Below are 15,712 nucleotides of genomic sequence, written 5' to 3' on the forward strand. Positions count from 1 at the left end.
AAGAGTTTCTTATGTGACAACTAGAATATACCAGAAATTACTGACCTGCACAGAGCTGGTCATGGTGCTCAAGGCAAATAGTGTGGCACAGTCTTTAACGGTAGACTGGCTGTCAAACGCTCCCTGCGTGTCTATTAGTAGAACTGCAACCTGTGGAAAAATGATGTAAAAATAAAAACATACACACCACCAGTGTTGGGACTAACGCGTTATTAAGTAACGCGTTACAGTAACTACGTTATTATTGTGGTAACGACCACGGTAACTAGTTATTATGCCAAAATCAGGAACGCGTTACTCGTTACTGGGATTTAGATAGGGTCGTTACTCGTTACTTTGTGTGGTGGCTATCGCGGAGCTTCCACAGATTCAGTAACATTAGCAACTGGTGGAGGCCAGCAGGTGGATGAGAGAAAGGGGAGGCAGGAGGAGCAGAGACCCGAGGCAGCCGCTTCAGGTAAGAAGTTATGACCTGCAGTCTCTCTGGGTCAGATATAAACCAAGTTTAGTTGGAGTTTATTTTCGTTATGCTGACTTTTTCGTACTGCGTGCTAGCTAGCATGACGGAGTTTCTATACAGCTGGGTGGTGCTATGTTACTGATGTTGAACTTTATTTTGTTCATACGGTTAATTATTAGAGTTGCCAACCGTTCCCTAAAAAACGGAATCGTCTGGTATTCAGAGAAAATATTACGCGTTTCGTATTTAGGTGAAAAGGAACAGTTTGTCCCGGACTTCAGCTACAATGAAAAAGACACAAAGCTGGAGTTATTCTGTGTCTTTGCTGCACAGCTGCCTCTTCTTCTCTCACCCTCCCTCTCCTGTTGCTACTTTGATCATGAAACTGATCAATGATCAGCTGATCAGCTTTTCCCTCTTGTTTATTTATCGTCTGCTTTGCGCCAGAAAGAGGAAACCACCGGATGTCGCGTTAAACAACAGCAGCACGTTTGATCAGCTGTTGTTAGAATTTATTTAATATTACTTTCTAGTATCAGCTGATGTTTGCTGGAGCCACAGCTGTAAACCTGCTGGTCATGATGTCAGTTTGTATATCTGGTGAGTGGGAAACCAGATGAAACCAGGAGATGTCCTTACTGAATCATCAGAGCTGTGATGGAGAAACAGGTTTACCTTTTAGGTGACATGAATGAGTTGAAGGGAAGTTATGAACTGTTTCTGAGAGACAAATAACACCAGGATCCTTTTCTATGTAGCTGACAGCTGGTAACTGTGCAGGGGCGGGTCTAGCAAAGTGTTGCCAGGGGGCAGGTAGGGCATTAACAGGGAAAGGGGGGCACAAAGAAATACTTTCTTATTCTCATTTCAAATGTCTAGCTTTTAATAAATAATTATCTGAGTCTTACAACAAACGATTGATAGATTGATACATATATACCATCAGAACAGTGTACATCACTGTCACAACAGCGTTTGTTTTCATTCAAAGGCTTTATGATATTTGCTATAATGGCGGGCCGGTATCTAGTCAAAACGCCCGGGCTGATTTTTTTGTCCCAGTCCAGCTCTGTATGCAGCTCATCTGCAGTCTGGTGTTGCCTACATCTTCCTATTTGGAAGGCAGAATTTCTGAGTACAATCAAAAGCACGGGCGAGTACTCCGATTACCACTAGGACCACTGTTGCCTTCATCCTCGACATCTTCTTGAGTTCTTCTCTCAGCCCCCTGATATCACTTGGTATACCTACATCAATCACTACAGCTGTCTTCCTCTGCTTGTCCATGACTATTATGTACGGTTGGTTAGCCATCACCAGTTTGGCTGTCTGTATCTGGCAGTCCCACAGGATCTTTGCTCTCGACGACCCTAGTGGGCATGTCTCATTTTGACCTTGAGACTTCCAGGTCATACTCAGCCCAGGTGTTCCTGTATAATATGCCTGCTGGGTTATAGCATTACATGTATGCCCTGTCTGCTAGCATCTTGAACCCTGCTGTTATGTGCTGGATTGTCTCAGGGGTATCTTCACACATTCTGCACCTGGGGTCTTGCCTAGTGTGTTAGACCCTAGCCTCTATGGATCATGTACTTATGGCTTGTTCCTGTGCTGCCATGATTAGCGTCTCTGTGCTGTCTTTCAGTCCAGTTTTGTCCACCCACTGACAGGATGTCAGCCACTTCTTCTGACAGTGGCCAAGTAGTGGCCTGCCGTTCCATCATCCTTACTTCTTCTCCTTACTCCTCTTCCGTCTTGGGTTTCTGATGCTACTAATCACTGGCAGGGCGTAAGTGTAGATTGCTGGGATCTTGTTCTTCCTATGAAGCTGACTCCTCAGGACTTGCTTTACACTCTGCTGGTACTTGGTGGTTGCAGCTTTCCTAGCGGCCTCTTTGTGGTTCCCATTTGCCTATGAGATTCCCAGGTGCCTGTAGCTGCCCTCGATGTCTGCAATGCTGCCTTCTGGTAATGCAATCCCAACAGTTTGGAATACCTTCCCTCTCTTTGTTACCATCCACCTATGCTACACTACAGACATCAGAATGTCATTCGGGTAGATCCAAGTTGTGTGGTAGGTAGATTAGGTGGTTGACGATTGCTCCATTCCATAGTCGGTATCACTGACAGTAACTGAGGCAAGTCAGACCTAATTTGGATGTTGTGCTGGAGTCTTTTGTGAGTCGTCACTGAGCTCTTAGGGCAACTTTGTTCAGTTCTTGTCCAGCCACTCCTGGGAAGGTTTACCAATGTTCCATTTTTCACCATTTGTCACAAGTGTGGAAGTAATCAGGCCTGGGTGTGGCTAGAGAAATTAAACTCAGCTTTACAAAGATGGCATAGGAGGAATTACTTTTTCAGACAGGGCTATATAGGTCTGTATTTTCACCTGAATAATAAATGCCTTCACTTAAAAAACACATTTCTGTTTTTACATGTGTCAACTTTGTCGAATATTTAAATTTGTTTGATGATCTGACAAATTTAAGTTAACAAAAAAAAAAAAAAAATCAGTACGGGGTGAAACATTTTTTCACGCTATACACATATACACACATACCCACACCACATTTTAAAAGGAACAGCCTAGAAGATGCTGTGACACAGACCTTGCTGTGATCTGGTTTCTCCACTACAAACACATCGCTCCACGCCTGGATGCCCGTGGTCTCCCGTTCACAACCACCCCGCCAAGTGAAGCCGGTCAGAGGTTCCTCCTCACCGCCGAGCCACGAATCAGATGACTGGAAGATCACAAGAGTATAGCTAACAAACTGCATTCCAAACTCACACGCAAACATGTGGAAAGCCTTGTGTTTATGGGGGGGAGGGGGGTCAATTGTTACAAGCTAGTCTGTCTGTGTATAACTGTTACAAGTGTTTGTTTTGTATTGCCAGCAATGAGTTGGACTTATTTTTGATGGGACCCCGCCAAGGCTGCTCTGTCCTCCTGCTCTCTTTATAATGTTTTATGGACAGAATTTCTAGGGGTAGCCAAGCGGCAGAAAGCTTTCACCTTGGTGGCCTTATAATCTCTTCTGAGCAGGTGACCTCCAGCTCATACTGGAGAAGTTTGTAGCTGAGTGAAGTGGCAGGAATGAGTATTGGCACCTCCAAGTTACAGGTTATGGTCCTCAATAAGAAAAGGGCCACTTCGAGTGAGAGACAAGCTGATGCCCCAAGTGCAGGAGTTTAAGTATCTCGGGGTCTTCTTCACCAGCAAGGGGAAAGAGGAGCAGTCTGATGGATTGGGCTGCATCTGCAGTGATATGAACACTGCAGTATAAGCTTAACATAAAATTATAAATACTGACTGTTCCAGTTGCTCCTAGTAAACCAAATTTCCCAAACTTCATCGTCAGTGTGGATTAGACTTCACACAGTATGTTAACAGAAACTGCTTCAAAGAACAGCACTCATCTGCTTGACATAGCACCCAGTGACGGTTATGAACATTAACTGTTAATGGACACAGAAACTACTACCGCAGTTAATAGTAGCCACACTCAGATAAATCAAATATGTGTACAGCATTATTCACAGCGTTACAACTTTCAACATTTTGAAACAAGCCAATTCTGAAATTAATGATTAATTCAGGAAAACCAGATTCCATAAGCTCATTATTGTGGTGTATAGTTTGGATTTGTATTTTGCCAGAGTGGGGCCATTCAGTGGTTCTTTTGACTGCTCCACCAAGACGAGAGTTGAGGTCAATGGATATATTTGGTGATGTTTGTCAGCAGGATTATGATGAAACTAACAATTTGAATTTCACAGAACTTGACAGGTTACCTGTTTGTACATGTAACGAAGCATAAAGTCGAGCAGGAAGGATTTGCCCTTGCGAAAAGCTCCAGCCACGGAGACGACAACCACATGGAGGTCCTGGACCTTCTTCTGCAGCAGCAGTTGCTCCAGCACCTGCTCCTGCAGGAAGAATGAATGCTCCTCCTCATTTGCCACTACAATCTGCACAGGCTGGGGCATGCCCACTTTCTCCTCCTCTTCCTCCTCCAGCAGGTCATAGTCCTCCTCTTCACACCTCATCTGGGATGCGCATGATTTAAAACTGTGGCCACCTGAGAGGGGGAAAGTAAGCTTAAAATGTGTCTGAAGGCTCAGAATGCAGAAATGATTGGTCATGACTGTTCACTGGTACTAAGCAATAACTAGCCAATTAAAGGGATTTACAGCCTGTATTCTTATTATCAATTATCATTTGTAGCAAAAAAAATATCGTTTTCAGTTGTCTCAACATTCATGAACATTGCTGTTAAATATAACATGACTTTCTAGCAATTTAATTTTGGCAACTCTACATATAACAACCACTTGTGAAACAGTTGGTTGTGAGTGCTTAGATAAATTATACTCACTTCCAGATTCTTTAAAAATCAGTGTGGAGTTTGGAGGGGTAGGTGGCAGCTACATTGATCCTGTTATTATATGAGAGACCATTTCTATTGTTTTTGACTTGGATAATTCAATTCAATTCAATTTCATTTATATAGCGCCAAATCACAACAAGAGTCGCCTCAAGGCGCTTTATATTGTACAGTAGATCCTACAGTAATAGATACAGAGAAAAACCCAACAATCATATGACCCCCTATGAGCAAGAACTTTGGCGACAGTGGGAAGGAAAAAACTTCCTTTTAACAGGAAGAAACCTCCGGCAGAACCAGGCTCAGGGAGGGGCGGCCATCTGCTGCGACCGGTTGGGGTGATAATGAAACTCATCTCTCAATGCAAAGTCGAGCCAAATGTATTTATAAAGCAAATAAATAAGAAATAGAAAGGAATAGATAGATTAGCAATAGATTAAATAGATGTTAGTGGGTGTTAAACATATATAATAATGACTGAAAAATACACAGGAGAGACAATAGGTTATCAGACAGACTCAAATGCCACTACATCTTTACAGATTTATTTCACCAGTAGGCAAATAAAGAGTCCAGAGTGTGTGCAGAGGGCACAAAGAACAGAGGAGTAAAAAAATAGGTGAGCCAATTAATACCTCCTTTAACCTCCTAGGACCTGGCGTCCACATATGTGGACATCACATTTTGAGTTATTTAGACCAAAATACTAAATTTTGCTCTACAAGGGCCTGACATCCACTTACGAGGACATTATACTGCTACTGTTCTATCAAAATTTTAGACGAATACCCTCATTTGTGGCTCTTATTTTTCTTAAAAACAAAAATAAGGTAAAAAAAAAAAAAAAAAAATCTGGTAATTCTTTGTTTTTACATTCATCAGGCCCCAATATGCCCAAATAAAAAAAAAATGCATGCCGTGGAAGAGTTCGGGTCTTAGGAGGTTAATTCAGTTTTTATTTAATAGAACCATAAGCATGAAGAGTAGGAGTAATATAGATGCACGTGTTATAACTTAATATAGTAAGCTCTTTATAGTCTACTTAATTTTCTATTATGCTGGAAGTCAGAAACTCCCTGATCTGTGTTTTACCAGTATTAGTGAAATGGCCTGCAAAACTACAATTACAGTACAGTAACTGTACAGTTACATTAAGGTAGCCCTGTAATGACAGGGCTACCTTAGTGTAACTGTACAGTTACATTAAGGTAGCCCTGTAATGACAGGGCTACCTTAGTGGTTCACACCAACTTTACAAGCAATTGTCACAAGGTAACAGTACAAAGATTACGACGCAAATCACACAATCTTAATCAGTAACATCGTTTCTACAGCTAACTGTTTATCTGAGACAGCTACACATTGTCATTGATAACAATGACTAGGAAAATTGCTCAACATCTAATTTTATTGATGTGTCATATTACAGAAACACTTATATGGTTTAAGAACTACAATATACTACAGAAATACATGGGAGAGTATCGCCTTGACTGCCTGCCAAGACTACAGAGTACTAACAAAGAAAAATGTAGCATGATCATTAAAACACAGCATAACAGGAGGGTGGAGAAGATGGAAGAAAGATGAAAGGGAGACTTTGAAAAGTGTGTGAGGATATCACAGTCGTCCTGCGACTGCAACGCACAAGTACTTAAAAGATCAGTGCCCTGGAGCTGTGACGTCAACCCTGAATAGGCATATTTGAGGAAGTTAAATTACTGTGAAATTTTTATTAAATGGGAGGTCTGGATTTTCCAATAATATGCAACTTTGATAATACAAAGTTGTCTGTAAACCTAGCCAAAATCCACAAACAAATACTTTATTAGTGGAAGATGATATTTACCCATAACTTTATAACTTTACATGGTTCTACTCAATGGAACAAGAGAACCATTATCAGAAATAGAAAAACACTTGATATAGAAACAGTTTGATGATAATGGTATTTTTATTAATCACCATGACAATGGTAAATTTTTACAATTGGAAGCATTCCAAGACAAATTTTACATACAATATTCTTATTGTCATTACAAATTGTCAATGCAATTACAAATTGATCAAATACATGACTTCTCACGAGAAAGAAAGAAAGAAAGAAACAAAAAAAAAAAAAAAGGGGGGGGGGGGGGGGGGGTCGGTGACAACAATATAATCTCTAATAAATGTTATAAATATGAGAAATGGCCAATACCTCCAAAACACAGACACTTTTCCAATTTCAATTCAGTTTTATTCATATAGTTCCAAATCAAAACAGCAGTTGCCTCAAGGTGCTTTATATTGTAAGGTAAAGATCCCACAACCCTATAATAATACAACAGAGAAAACCCCAAAAAGCTTGCTCATCAACCCCTTATGAGCAAGTGCTTTGACAACAGTAGGAAGGAAAAAACTCCCTTTTAACAGGAAGACACCTCCAGCAGAACCAGGCTCACAGGGGGCAGCCATCTGGTCCCCCTGACCAGTTAGGGCACAGGTGTCGAACTCCAGGCCTCGAGGGCCAGTGTCCTGCAGGTTTTAGATGTGTCCTTGATTCAAGACAGCTGATTTAAATGGCTAAATGACCTCCTCAACATGTCTTGAAGTTCTCCAGAAGCCTGTTAATGAACTAATCATTTGATTCAGGTGTTTTGACCTTGGGTAAGATCTAAAACCTGCAGGACACCGGCCCTCGAGGCCTGGAGTTTGACACCCCTGAGTTAGGGTAAGGGGAAGAAGACAGGGAAAGGACAAGCTATTGAAGAGAGCCAGAGATTTATAATAAATAATAACGAAATGCAGAGGTGTATAAACAAAGTGAAAGGGGCAACTGAAGAAGAAACACTCAGTTTCTTCTACAGTTTTGACTGCATTTGCTCATGGGAACCTCCCAGCAGCCTAGACCTGGCAATGTAACTAAGGAAATATTTAGGATCACCTGATCCAGCCCTAACAATATGTTTATTAAAAAAAGGAAAAAAAAATTTTTTGAGTCTAATCTTAAAAGTAGAGATAGTGTCTCCTGAATGCACAGAAGAGGGGCCTGAAAACTGAAGGCTCTGCCTCCCATTCTACTTTTAAATACTGAAGGAACCACAAGTAAGCAGTCTGAGAGCAAAGTGCTCTAATGGGGTGATATGGTACTATAAGGCCATTAAGATGGGACCTGATTATTCAGGACCTTGTGTAAATTCAATTCTAGGTTCATTTTAAAATAATCAACAACTGTTATTCAGCTGCTGAGACTCTAAAAGATTTGGTTTTGAAGTTTGTTTTTTTTACTGTTAATGCTATCCCGTCAGATTTTAACATAAGACTCAGGTGTTATAAAACTGAAGATTTAAACAGTTTTAGATACATTATACACTCTCAAAGCACTTTGTTTGAATAAAATGTTAGATTGAAAAACACAGCAGCAGAAGGTTTCACAGAAGTGTGATTACTTCTTTTAATTTAATAACATGATCCAGAGTCCACATAATCAACAGATTCACCCTGGAGGCAGGGCCAAGGCGGTTCTCTGGGTCCAAAGGTTAGGAGAAGCTTCATGCTTATTTTTTTTTTTATAAATCACACCTGTCCTGTGCCAGATGTTCTGTTGACCCACTGAGAAAGACATTATTTTTGTGACACCAGGAGGAGTGACGCTCATCGCAGGGATCAAACAGGACTCATAATCTTCACCAGCAGCTCCCTCAGAGGGAAGTCTTCAGACCTCCACTATCCGCTCGGCCAATAAGATGGACAAACCCAACATGTCATGAACAGTGTGTTCATCAAGAGTGAACACATAACATGATTTTTCTGTTGTTGTTTTCTGGGTGGTGCTGAGGGCGGCTCCTGTAATCACAAGGAGATAAGAATCATTACAAACTGTAAAATGTGAAGTGTATCTCTCAAATCTGAAATAAAGTGGTCAGAATTCAATGGCGGTCACCTGCAGGAAAACAAGAGACAAACACACATTATTAGCAGTGTTTGAGCTGCTGCCCGAGTACTGGACAACATATTAACCTCCTAGGACCTGGCGTCCACATATGTGGACACCACATTTTGGGTTATTTAGACCAAAATATTTAATTTTGCTCTACAAGGGCCTGATATCCACTAACGAGGACATTATATTGCTACTGTTCTATCAAAATTTTAAACGAATATCCTCATATGTGGCTCTCATTTTTCTTAGGAACAAAAATCTGGTTAAAAATAAAATCTGGTAATTCTTTGTTTTTACATTCATCAGAACCCAATCAGCCCAAATATCAAAGAGAAATTAAAAATGCATGCTGTGGAAGAGTTCGGGTCTTAGGAGGTTAATGCTTCACATCATTTCTCTCTAGCGATATAACATGTACAGAGTACTGAACATTTAACTTTGTGAACAACACCTAATTAAGAACAATTCAGCCCGTTTTCTGTGGGGTTTTTTTGTTTTGCTCTTTTAAACAAGAACACTTGAAACAAAATCAGTTGAGAAAAAAAAAATCTCTCACTCACTCTCTCCCCCTTTCATTCCACTTTCAAACCTGTGGGCGGTCTTTATCTTTCAAGCTCAGGTCACCTACCAGAGGCTTATGAGCTTGAGGGTCCTGCGGAGTATCTTTGCCGTTTCTAGGACTGTGCTCTTCTGGACAGAGATATTGGATGTTGTTCCAGGGATCTGCTGGAGCCACTCACCTAATTCCTGACGACTGCTGCAAGCCGTAGTCAGTATCCGTAGTGATCTCACTGAGGGGGCTCAGGCCTATGCAGAACAGCAGTGGGTAGATCCCGCACTTGATGGTGACTTGCGCTATAGATTTGAAGTTGGCCTTTAGTGTTGTTTGCCACATCACCAGTGAGTTCCTGATGAAGGCTGTTAGGGTCCTGTTGATCTTGTACAATTCTAGGAATTCCAGGATCCAAGTGTGAGCCATCCAGTCATAGGCCTTCTTATAATCAATCCAGGCAGTGCACAGGTTAGTCAGCCTAGTCTTGCAGTCTTGGGCAACTGCTCTGTCAACCAGTAGCTGGTGTTTTGCTCCTCTGATACTCCTACCAATTCCTTTATGTGCCCCGCTGATGTATTGACCCATGTGCCTGTTCATCTTAGCTGCCATGGTGCCTGCCAGAAGCCTCCACGTGGTACTGACGCAAGTTATTAGCCGGTGGTTGGATGGGACTGATGTAGTTAGGCGCTCACTGACAACCTACTGGCTTCTTCAGCCAGTGGGTGTGAACCATGCTGGGGCCTGGTGGCAGTCCAAATCTTCATACTGGAGACCCTTTTCTTAAATGTCTGCCACTGTGATGGTTACTGGACCCTGTTCAGGGATAGTGCAGTGGTCTGCTTTTAGATTTACAAGCCACTGAGCATCGCCGTTATGTGTTGCGTCCTTCTCTCATATGCTCTTCCAGTATTACTCAGTCTCCAGCCTTGGTGGTGCTGTTCTCATATTGTTCCCCTGCCACTGTGAGCACACCTTGGATTGTTCTGTGGGGAACAGCTAGTTTATTCTCCTGCCTTCTATTTCTCAGCTGCTCGGTATGTAACAGCGGCACATAGAGGAAGTGGCTGACTTCCAAATGACATAGCATTTGGGTGGTACCTCATTAATCTCTAGCCGTGAGAGCAGTTCCTTCTTCCGAATGTTGGAACACTGAGCTACTAGTTTCGCCATCAATCTGGATGCTGGGTATGGAAAATTCCATAGGTCCCTCATCCATTCATGCAACCCTTTCCGCTGGGGTTACTCATGTAGCAGCTTCCAACAGCGCCCTATTTTTGTCTCTCACTTATTTTGTCTTGTTCCACTTGTCATCTGTGTGTCCTGGTTACTCAACACCTGACGCAGACCTTGTTAATCCAGGCGACAGATCAAAGACGTGAGGAAGGTGGTTGGCCAACTATCGGAGCTACAGAAAGGGGAAATTAAGAAGCTGCCCAAGAAGTATAGCAAGCTGCCCATAACCGAGGCCTTAGAAACTGCCAAGCAAAAACTGAGCCTTTTCCAGCCGCTTCATACGGGTTAGGGTTAGAGAAATAGAAGGCAGGAGAATAAACCAATGTCAGTGACAGGGGAACAGTATGAGAACAGCAGCAAGGCTTGAGACCGAGCAATACTGGAAGAGCATATGGGAGAAGGATGCAACACATAATGGCAATGCTCAGTGGCTGGTGGATATAAGAGTAGACCACAAAACCCTGCCTGAACAGGGTCCAGTAACAATCACAGTGGCAGACATCCAAGAAAGGGTCTCCAATGTGAAGAGTTAGACAGCACCAGGCCCTAACATGATTCACTCTTACTGGCTGAAGAAACTGACTGCACTCTATGAGAATCTAACAGTGCAAATGAAGCAGCTGCTAGTCGAGACACTTACAATGGCTAACTGAAGGCCGGACAGTCCTGTTCCCCAAGGATCCTTAGAAGGGTCCAGTTCCATCAAACTACGGGCCAATACCCTGCCTCAGTACCCCATGGAAGCTCCTGTCAGGCATAGGGCTGGGCCATATTATACCGTTCACGGTAATACTGGTATAATGTTGGGCAACGGTAAGAAAATGAAATATTGCGATAGAATATGGGTAAAATGCGCATGAGCAGTGCCTTTGTTTTCATACGCACAAGGCGGTTATGCCTTGGTTATGCTGAGGATATGTTGGCCAATTTCTGTCAGCAAGGAATTTGCATTTGCACTGTTAAATTTTTAATAAAAAACAGCTGCTTGTTTAAGTGAAAATACATTGATGTTTGTTTGGGTTTTTTTGCACTAATAAAGTTGTGGAGTTGTAAAGTATTTTGTCTAGTGTCAATTATATCGTCAATTATATCGTCAGTTATATCGTTATCGCAAATTTTCAAATGTATATCGTGATAAATATTTTTGGTCATATTGCCCTGCTCAGGCATCATAGTAGCTAAAATGAATAGGCATATGGCTCAACACATGAGAGGGGGCACATAAAGGAATTGGCAAAGCTACTGGCAGACAGAACAGTTGTGCTAGACTCCAAGACCAGGTTCACCAACATGTGCACTGCCTGGATTTATTATAAGAAGGCCTATGACTCGATGCACCACAAATGGATCCTGGCATGCCTAGAACTGTACAAGATCAACAGGTCCCTAACAGCCTTCATCAGGAACCCAATGCAGATGTGGCAAACAATGCTAGAGGCCAACTTCAAGTCCATAGCACAAGTCACCATCAACTGCGGGATCTACCAAAGAGATGTTCCGGTTCTGCATAGGCCTGAACTCCCTCAGTGAGATCACTATGGATACTGACTACAGAATGCAGCAATTGTCAGGAATTAGGTGAGTGGCTCCAGCAGATCCCAGGAACTGCATCCAATATCTCTGTCCAGAAGAGCGAAGTCCTAGAAACGGCAAAGATACTCCGCAGGACCCTCAAGCTCCCAGGCCTCTGGTAGACTATGGAATGCAGCAATAGCAATGCAGAGATAGAAGCCACTGTCATCAAGACATGGAAGCTCCTTACCATGCATGTAGGGTTTCACCCCAAATCTAGCACCCTGAGACTGTACGCCTAAGTAGAAGGAAGGTACGCCTAAGAAGGAAGGAGGCCAGGGACTAGTGAGTGTCAGTACCACAGTCCAGGACAAGACAACGAATATCCACAACTACACCAGAAAGATGGCCACCACCAATGTGCTCAGTGAATACCTCAGACAACAGAAACCTCAGAAATGGGAGCAAGAGAAGGAACTATCATGGAGTCTCTAACACAACAAGCAAGCCCCCAGGTACAAGGCTCTGTATAGATACCCCTGCTTTCCTATTATAATCCTGTTTCTTTTAGTTTGTGAACATCAGCTGTGTAAGACACAAACGGAAATCAGAAACTGGGACTGATTCTACAGGCTGTATTTTGAGAACATTTTCGATCTTCAGTAATTCTTCTTGTGTTAAAACTGAATGAAATCCATCATCAATGAGGGTTTAAAGTGCATTTTCTTTTATTAATTTGGTGTTACTGTCATTACAGATGTAAGAGAGACACAAAAATGCTGCCATTTGCATATATTTTATAATCAGCTCTCCAAAAGAACTGAAGGAGAGTCTCACTTATTGCTCTTACAGAATAATACTCATAAAAAGTACAGTAACTGTCATGTTAGTTAGTGACTGAGCAGCTAGAGTGGCATTTCTCCATTGCTCTTATAAACAGTTTTAGTGCCTGATCTTCAGTCTGAACATCTTTCCATTGAGTACAGCAGCAGAGCTATGACTGTACAGCACTGACTTTAATGTACATTCAAGCTCAGAGTGACTTGTTTAGTCAAGGTATATTCATTCACATGCACGGATTAGCTACCAAACACGGCTTTACCCAACAGATGACTGCTCAACCAAGCTAGCTAGCTCAGGATGTTAATTTCTGATTAGCTTACAAACACACATTCAACTTACCGAAAAAGTGCAGTTAGTCCTCTGGTCCTTCTGTCGGTTAATCCAGTTTACTGCAGAACACCTCATGCTGTCAGTTTGAAACAGTCGTGGTTTTGGAAAGTAAATGCTGGCCCTCCTCTCAGCGTCCTTTCTCTATCAGCCATTCCCAATTAGATATAGGCAAGTTTCTCTGTAACAGCAGTTGCCAGTCAAAGCTGTCATGATGACGTTGACCCCAATTTGACAGCATTAAGTTATTAACTAGAATCCAACCTGCGAGAAAGGAGACCCCTTGAACAATGAGAATTGCTAATAATGGCATAAAGCATCTTTGTGAAAAATCTGATAACATGGAGGAGGCGGGGTTTATGACCTATACTGGAGCCAGACACCAGGGGACAAGCTGTTAGGTCGTCCATGTTTTCTACAGTTATTGGTTGGAAACATTGGTTGAGTGACTTCAAATTCATATGTTTCATGGGTCATTATTTTAATTGGCTGGAGAAGAGACAGCAGGGTGACATTTACAGCTGGGCAACTTGAGCAGGTGAAGCAAATATGCACTGTAGACTGGAACAAGAGGTATGCCTACAGGAAGCAAAGAATAATCGTTGACTAATAAAAATTAACTGACAGATTAGCCACAGACTGACTACCAAAATAATCTTTACGTGAATATTAGAGAATATAGAATATTAGAGTATTTAGAGAATAAATTAATTAATTGCCTTTTATTTATGGGAAAATGCTGACAGTTCTAAACAAATGCAATACCATTATTGCCATTTTCAAATAAATGCATTAAACTAAGCACTCTTTACAGTGTGAATATGTTCTATATAGCATGGCTGTAGTCTTGAAGGTTGAGTCTCCTCGCAGGAATCAATAAGCTGGCAGTCAGAAGTGAAAGTCTGCTGGATGGGGGGAAAACCCTGTCTAATTCTAGAAGCCTTAGCTTTCCTCTTGATTATAGTCCTCTAAGAGGAATTATTGCTATTACGGAACTGCAGGCCTGACCTGAAGTGTATAGTAAATAAAACCACTATTTACAAAAGTCAGTTTTAACCTTTGGATGACTAAAGCTCCTTGTATGGCAGCAGTGATGCTTCACTGACCTACAGATCCACTTAGATTGAATAGAGACATGTAACCAGGACAGATTTAACTCTTTGGGTGACCTGGTCCCCATTCAATTTGTCATAGAAGCAGTGAGCAATATAGCATAAGCAACTAATGTCGCTTATGCTATATGAAAAAGATAGTCCATGCTTTAACGTTCTACTTACGAGGGCCAGCAAATCAGAATAAAGTTAACTGAAAGGGAGGAAGACATGTAGAAACTCTTTGTTTCAGATATTTGATAAACTCAGAGGGGTCACTGAGGTACAGCATTAGACAAATGAAGATCATCTGAACTGTGAATAATGCAAAGCTATTAATGTATCCAAGCATAAACATACTGTACTCTTCTGGATGAAGATTTCAAAGAGATCCATCTATTAATATCTATCATCCATCTCCCTCATACTGTATTTATAATCTAAAACTTCAGTTATGTTTTACTAATTTTATATTTATAGATAGATAGATAGTAAAGTAGAGTAAGAAAGTAAAGTAAGATTACAAAGAGAAAAGGAAATTGAGTAAACGCATTTTGTTAAAAGTCAAAGTTTATGTAAAATGACTAAAAACATATTTACATTGTTAAAAAAAAAAGGATATCTTTCAGTTATTGTGAACTGCTTGTGAAAAATGTAATTTCCTGCATATGATGGGTGAAGGTAGCACAGGGTGGGAGAGAAGAGTTAAAGTAAAAAGAGCGCAAAGAGACAGTGTGCGATGACACAGAGCAGGTGGAGAAGTTAGCTTGTTTTCAAGTATTTTCAGTGAGTGAGTTCAGACTTTTCGTCAAGAGAAGTCACAGTTTGTGTCTGTACCCATGTTGGCAAGACACGGTAAAGTTTCAGCGTGAAGCTGCTGGACAGGACAGTGTATTTTGTTTTCTGCTGCTGGTGTAATTATTAAGATGGAGCAAGGCTAACACAGCCATTTGCTAAAAAGGACTACTGTAGACTGCAACTTTGCCACCAGACTGCTCATGGTTTTTGGGAAATGCAGTAAATCTATTAATCTAGGCCTGATTTGTAAAAGGTGGACGGGCTCTGCCTCAAAAAGGTGGATGGATGGGTTCAGTCATTCGGGAGGGGTTCAGAGTAGAGCTGCTACTCCTCCACATCAAAAGCAGACAGGTAAGGCTGTTATGTCATTAGTTTTTCAGATGTTAATCTGTCATATTTTATTAATTCATGAAAATCTTTTGCAGCAACATGTTTTCATATCATATTTAATTGAAGCGTTTTGAAGTGTTAATTTGAAGTTCAATTGAAGTGTTTTTCTTTTTTGTTGTCTGTCTGGAGTATAACTTATAACGCTGCACAATGCAAGGTGCCACACAGTTAAGCAACTTGATTCAATATTGA

The 15,712-nt window shown here is 41.5% G+C and overlaps 1 protein-coding gene across 2 annotated transcripts in view; it reads right to left on the reverse strand.

Moving 5' to 3' along the window:
- The window catches only part of LOC146386224 (atlastin-2-like), a 38,378-nt gene that overhangs the window by 20,840 nt on the left and 1,826 nt on the right, over nucleotides 1-15,712 (reverse strand). For both annotated transcript variants that reach the window (XM_084932311.1, XM_084932310.1), the window contains exons 2-4: nucleotides 4,256-4,542; nucleotides 3,070-3,204; nucleotides 46-150 (exon numbers count right to left, since the gene is read on the reverse strand). In XM_084932311.1, coding sequence (XP_084788437.1) covers nucleotides 46-150; nucleotides 3,070-3,204; nucleotides 4,256-4,542 — 527 coding nt within the window. The remainder of the gene's footprint in view (nucleotides 1-45; nucleotides 151-3,069; nucleotides 3,205-4,255; nucleotides 4,543-15,712) is intronic.

The sequence above is a fragment of the Perissodus microlepis genome, chromosome 6 (assembly GCF_051167445.1).
Source record: "Perissodus microlepis isolate ML-2025 ecotype Zambia chromosome 6, ASM5116744v1, whole genome shotgun sequence".
NCBI lineage: Eukaryota > Metazoa > Chordata > Actinopteri > Cichliformes > Cichlidae > Perissodus > Perissodus microlepis.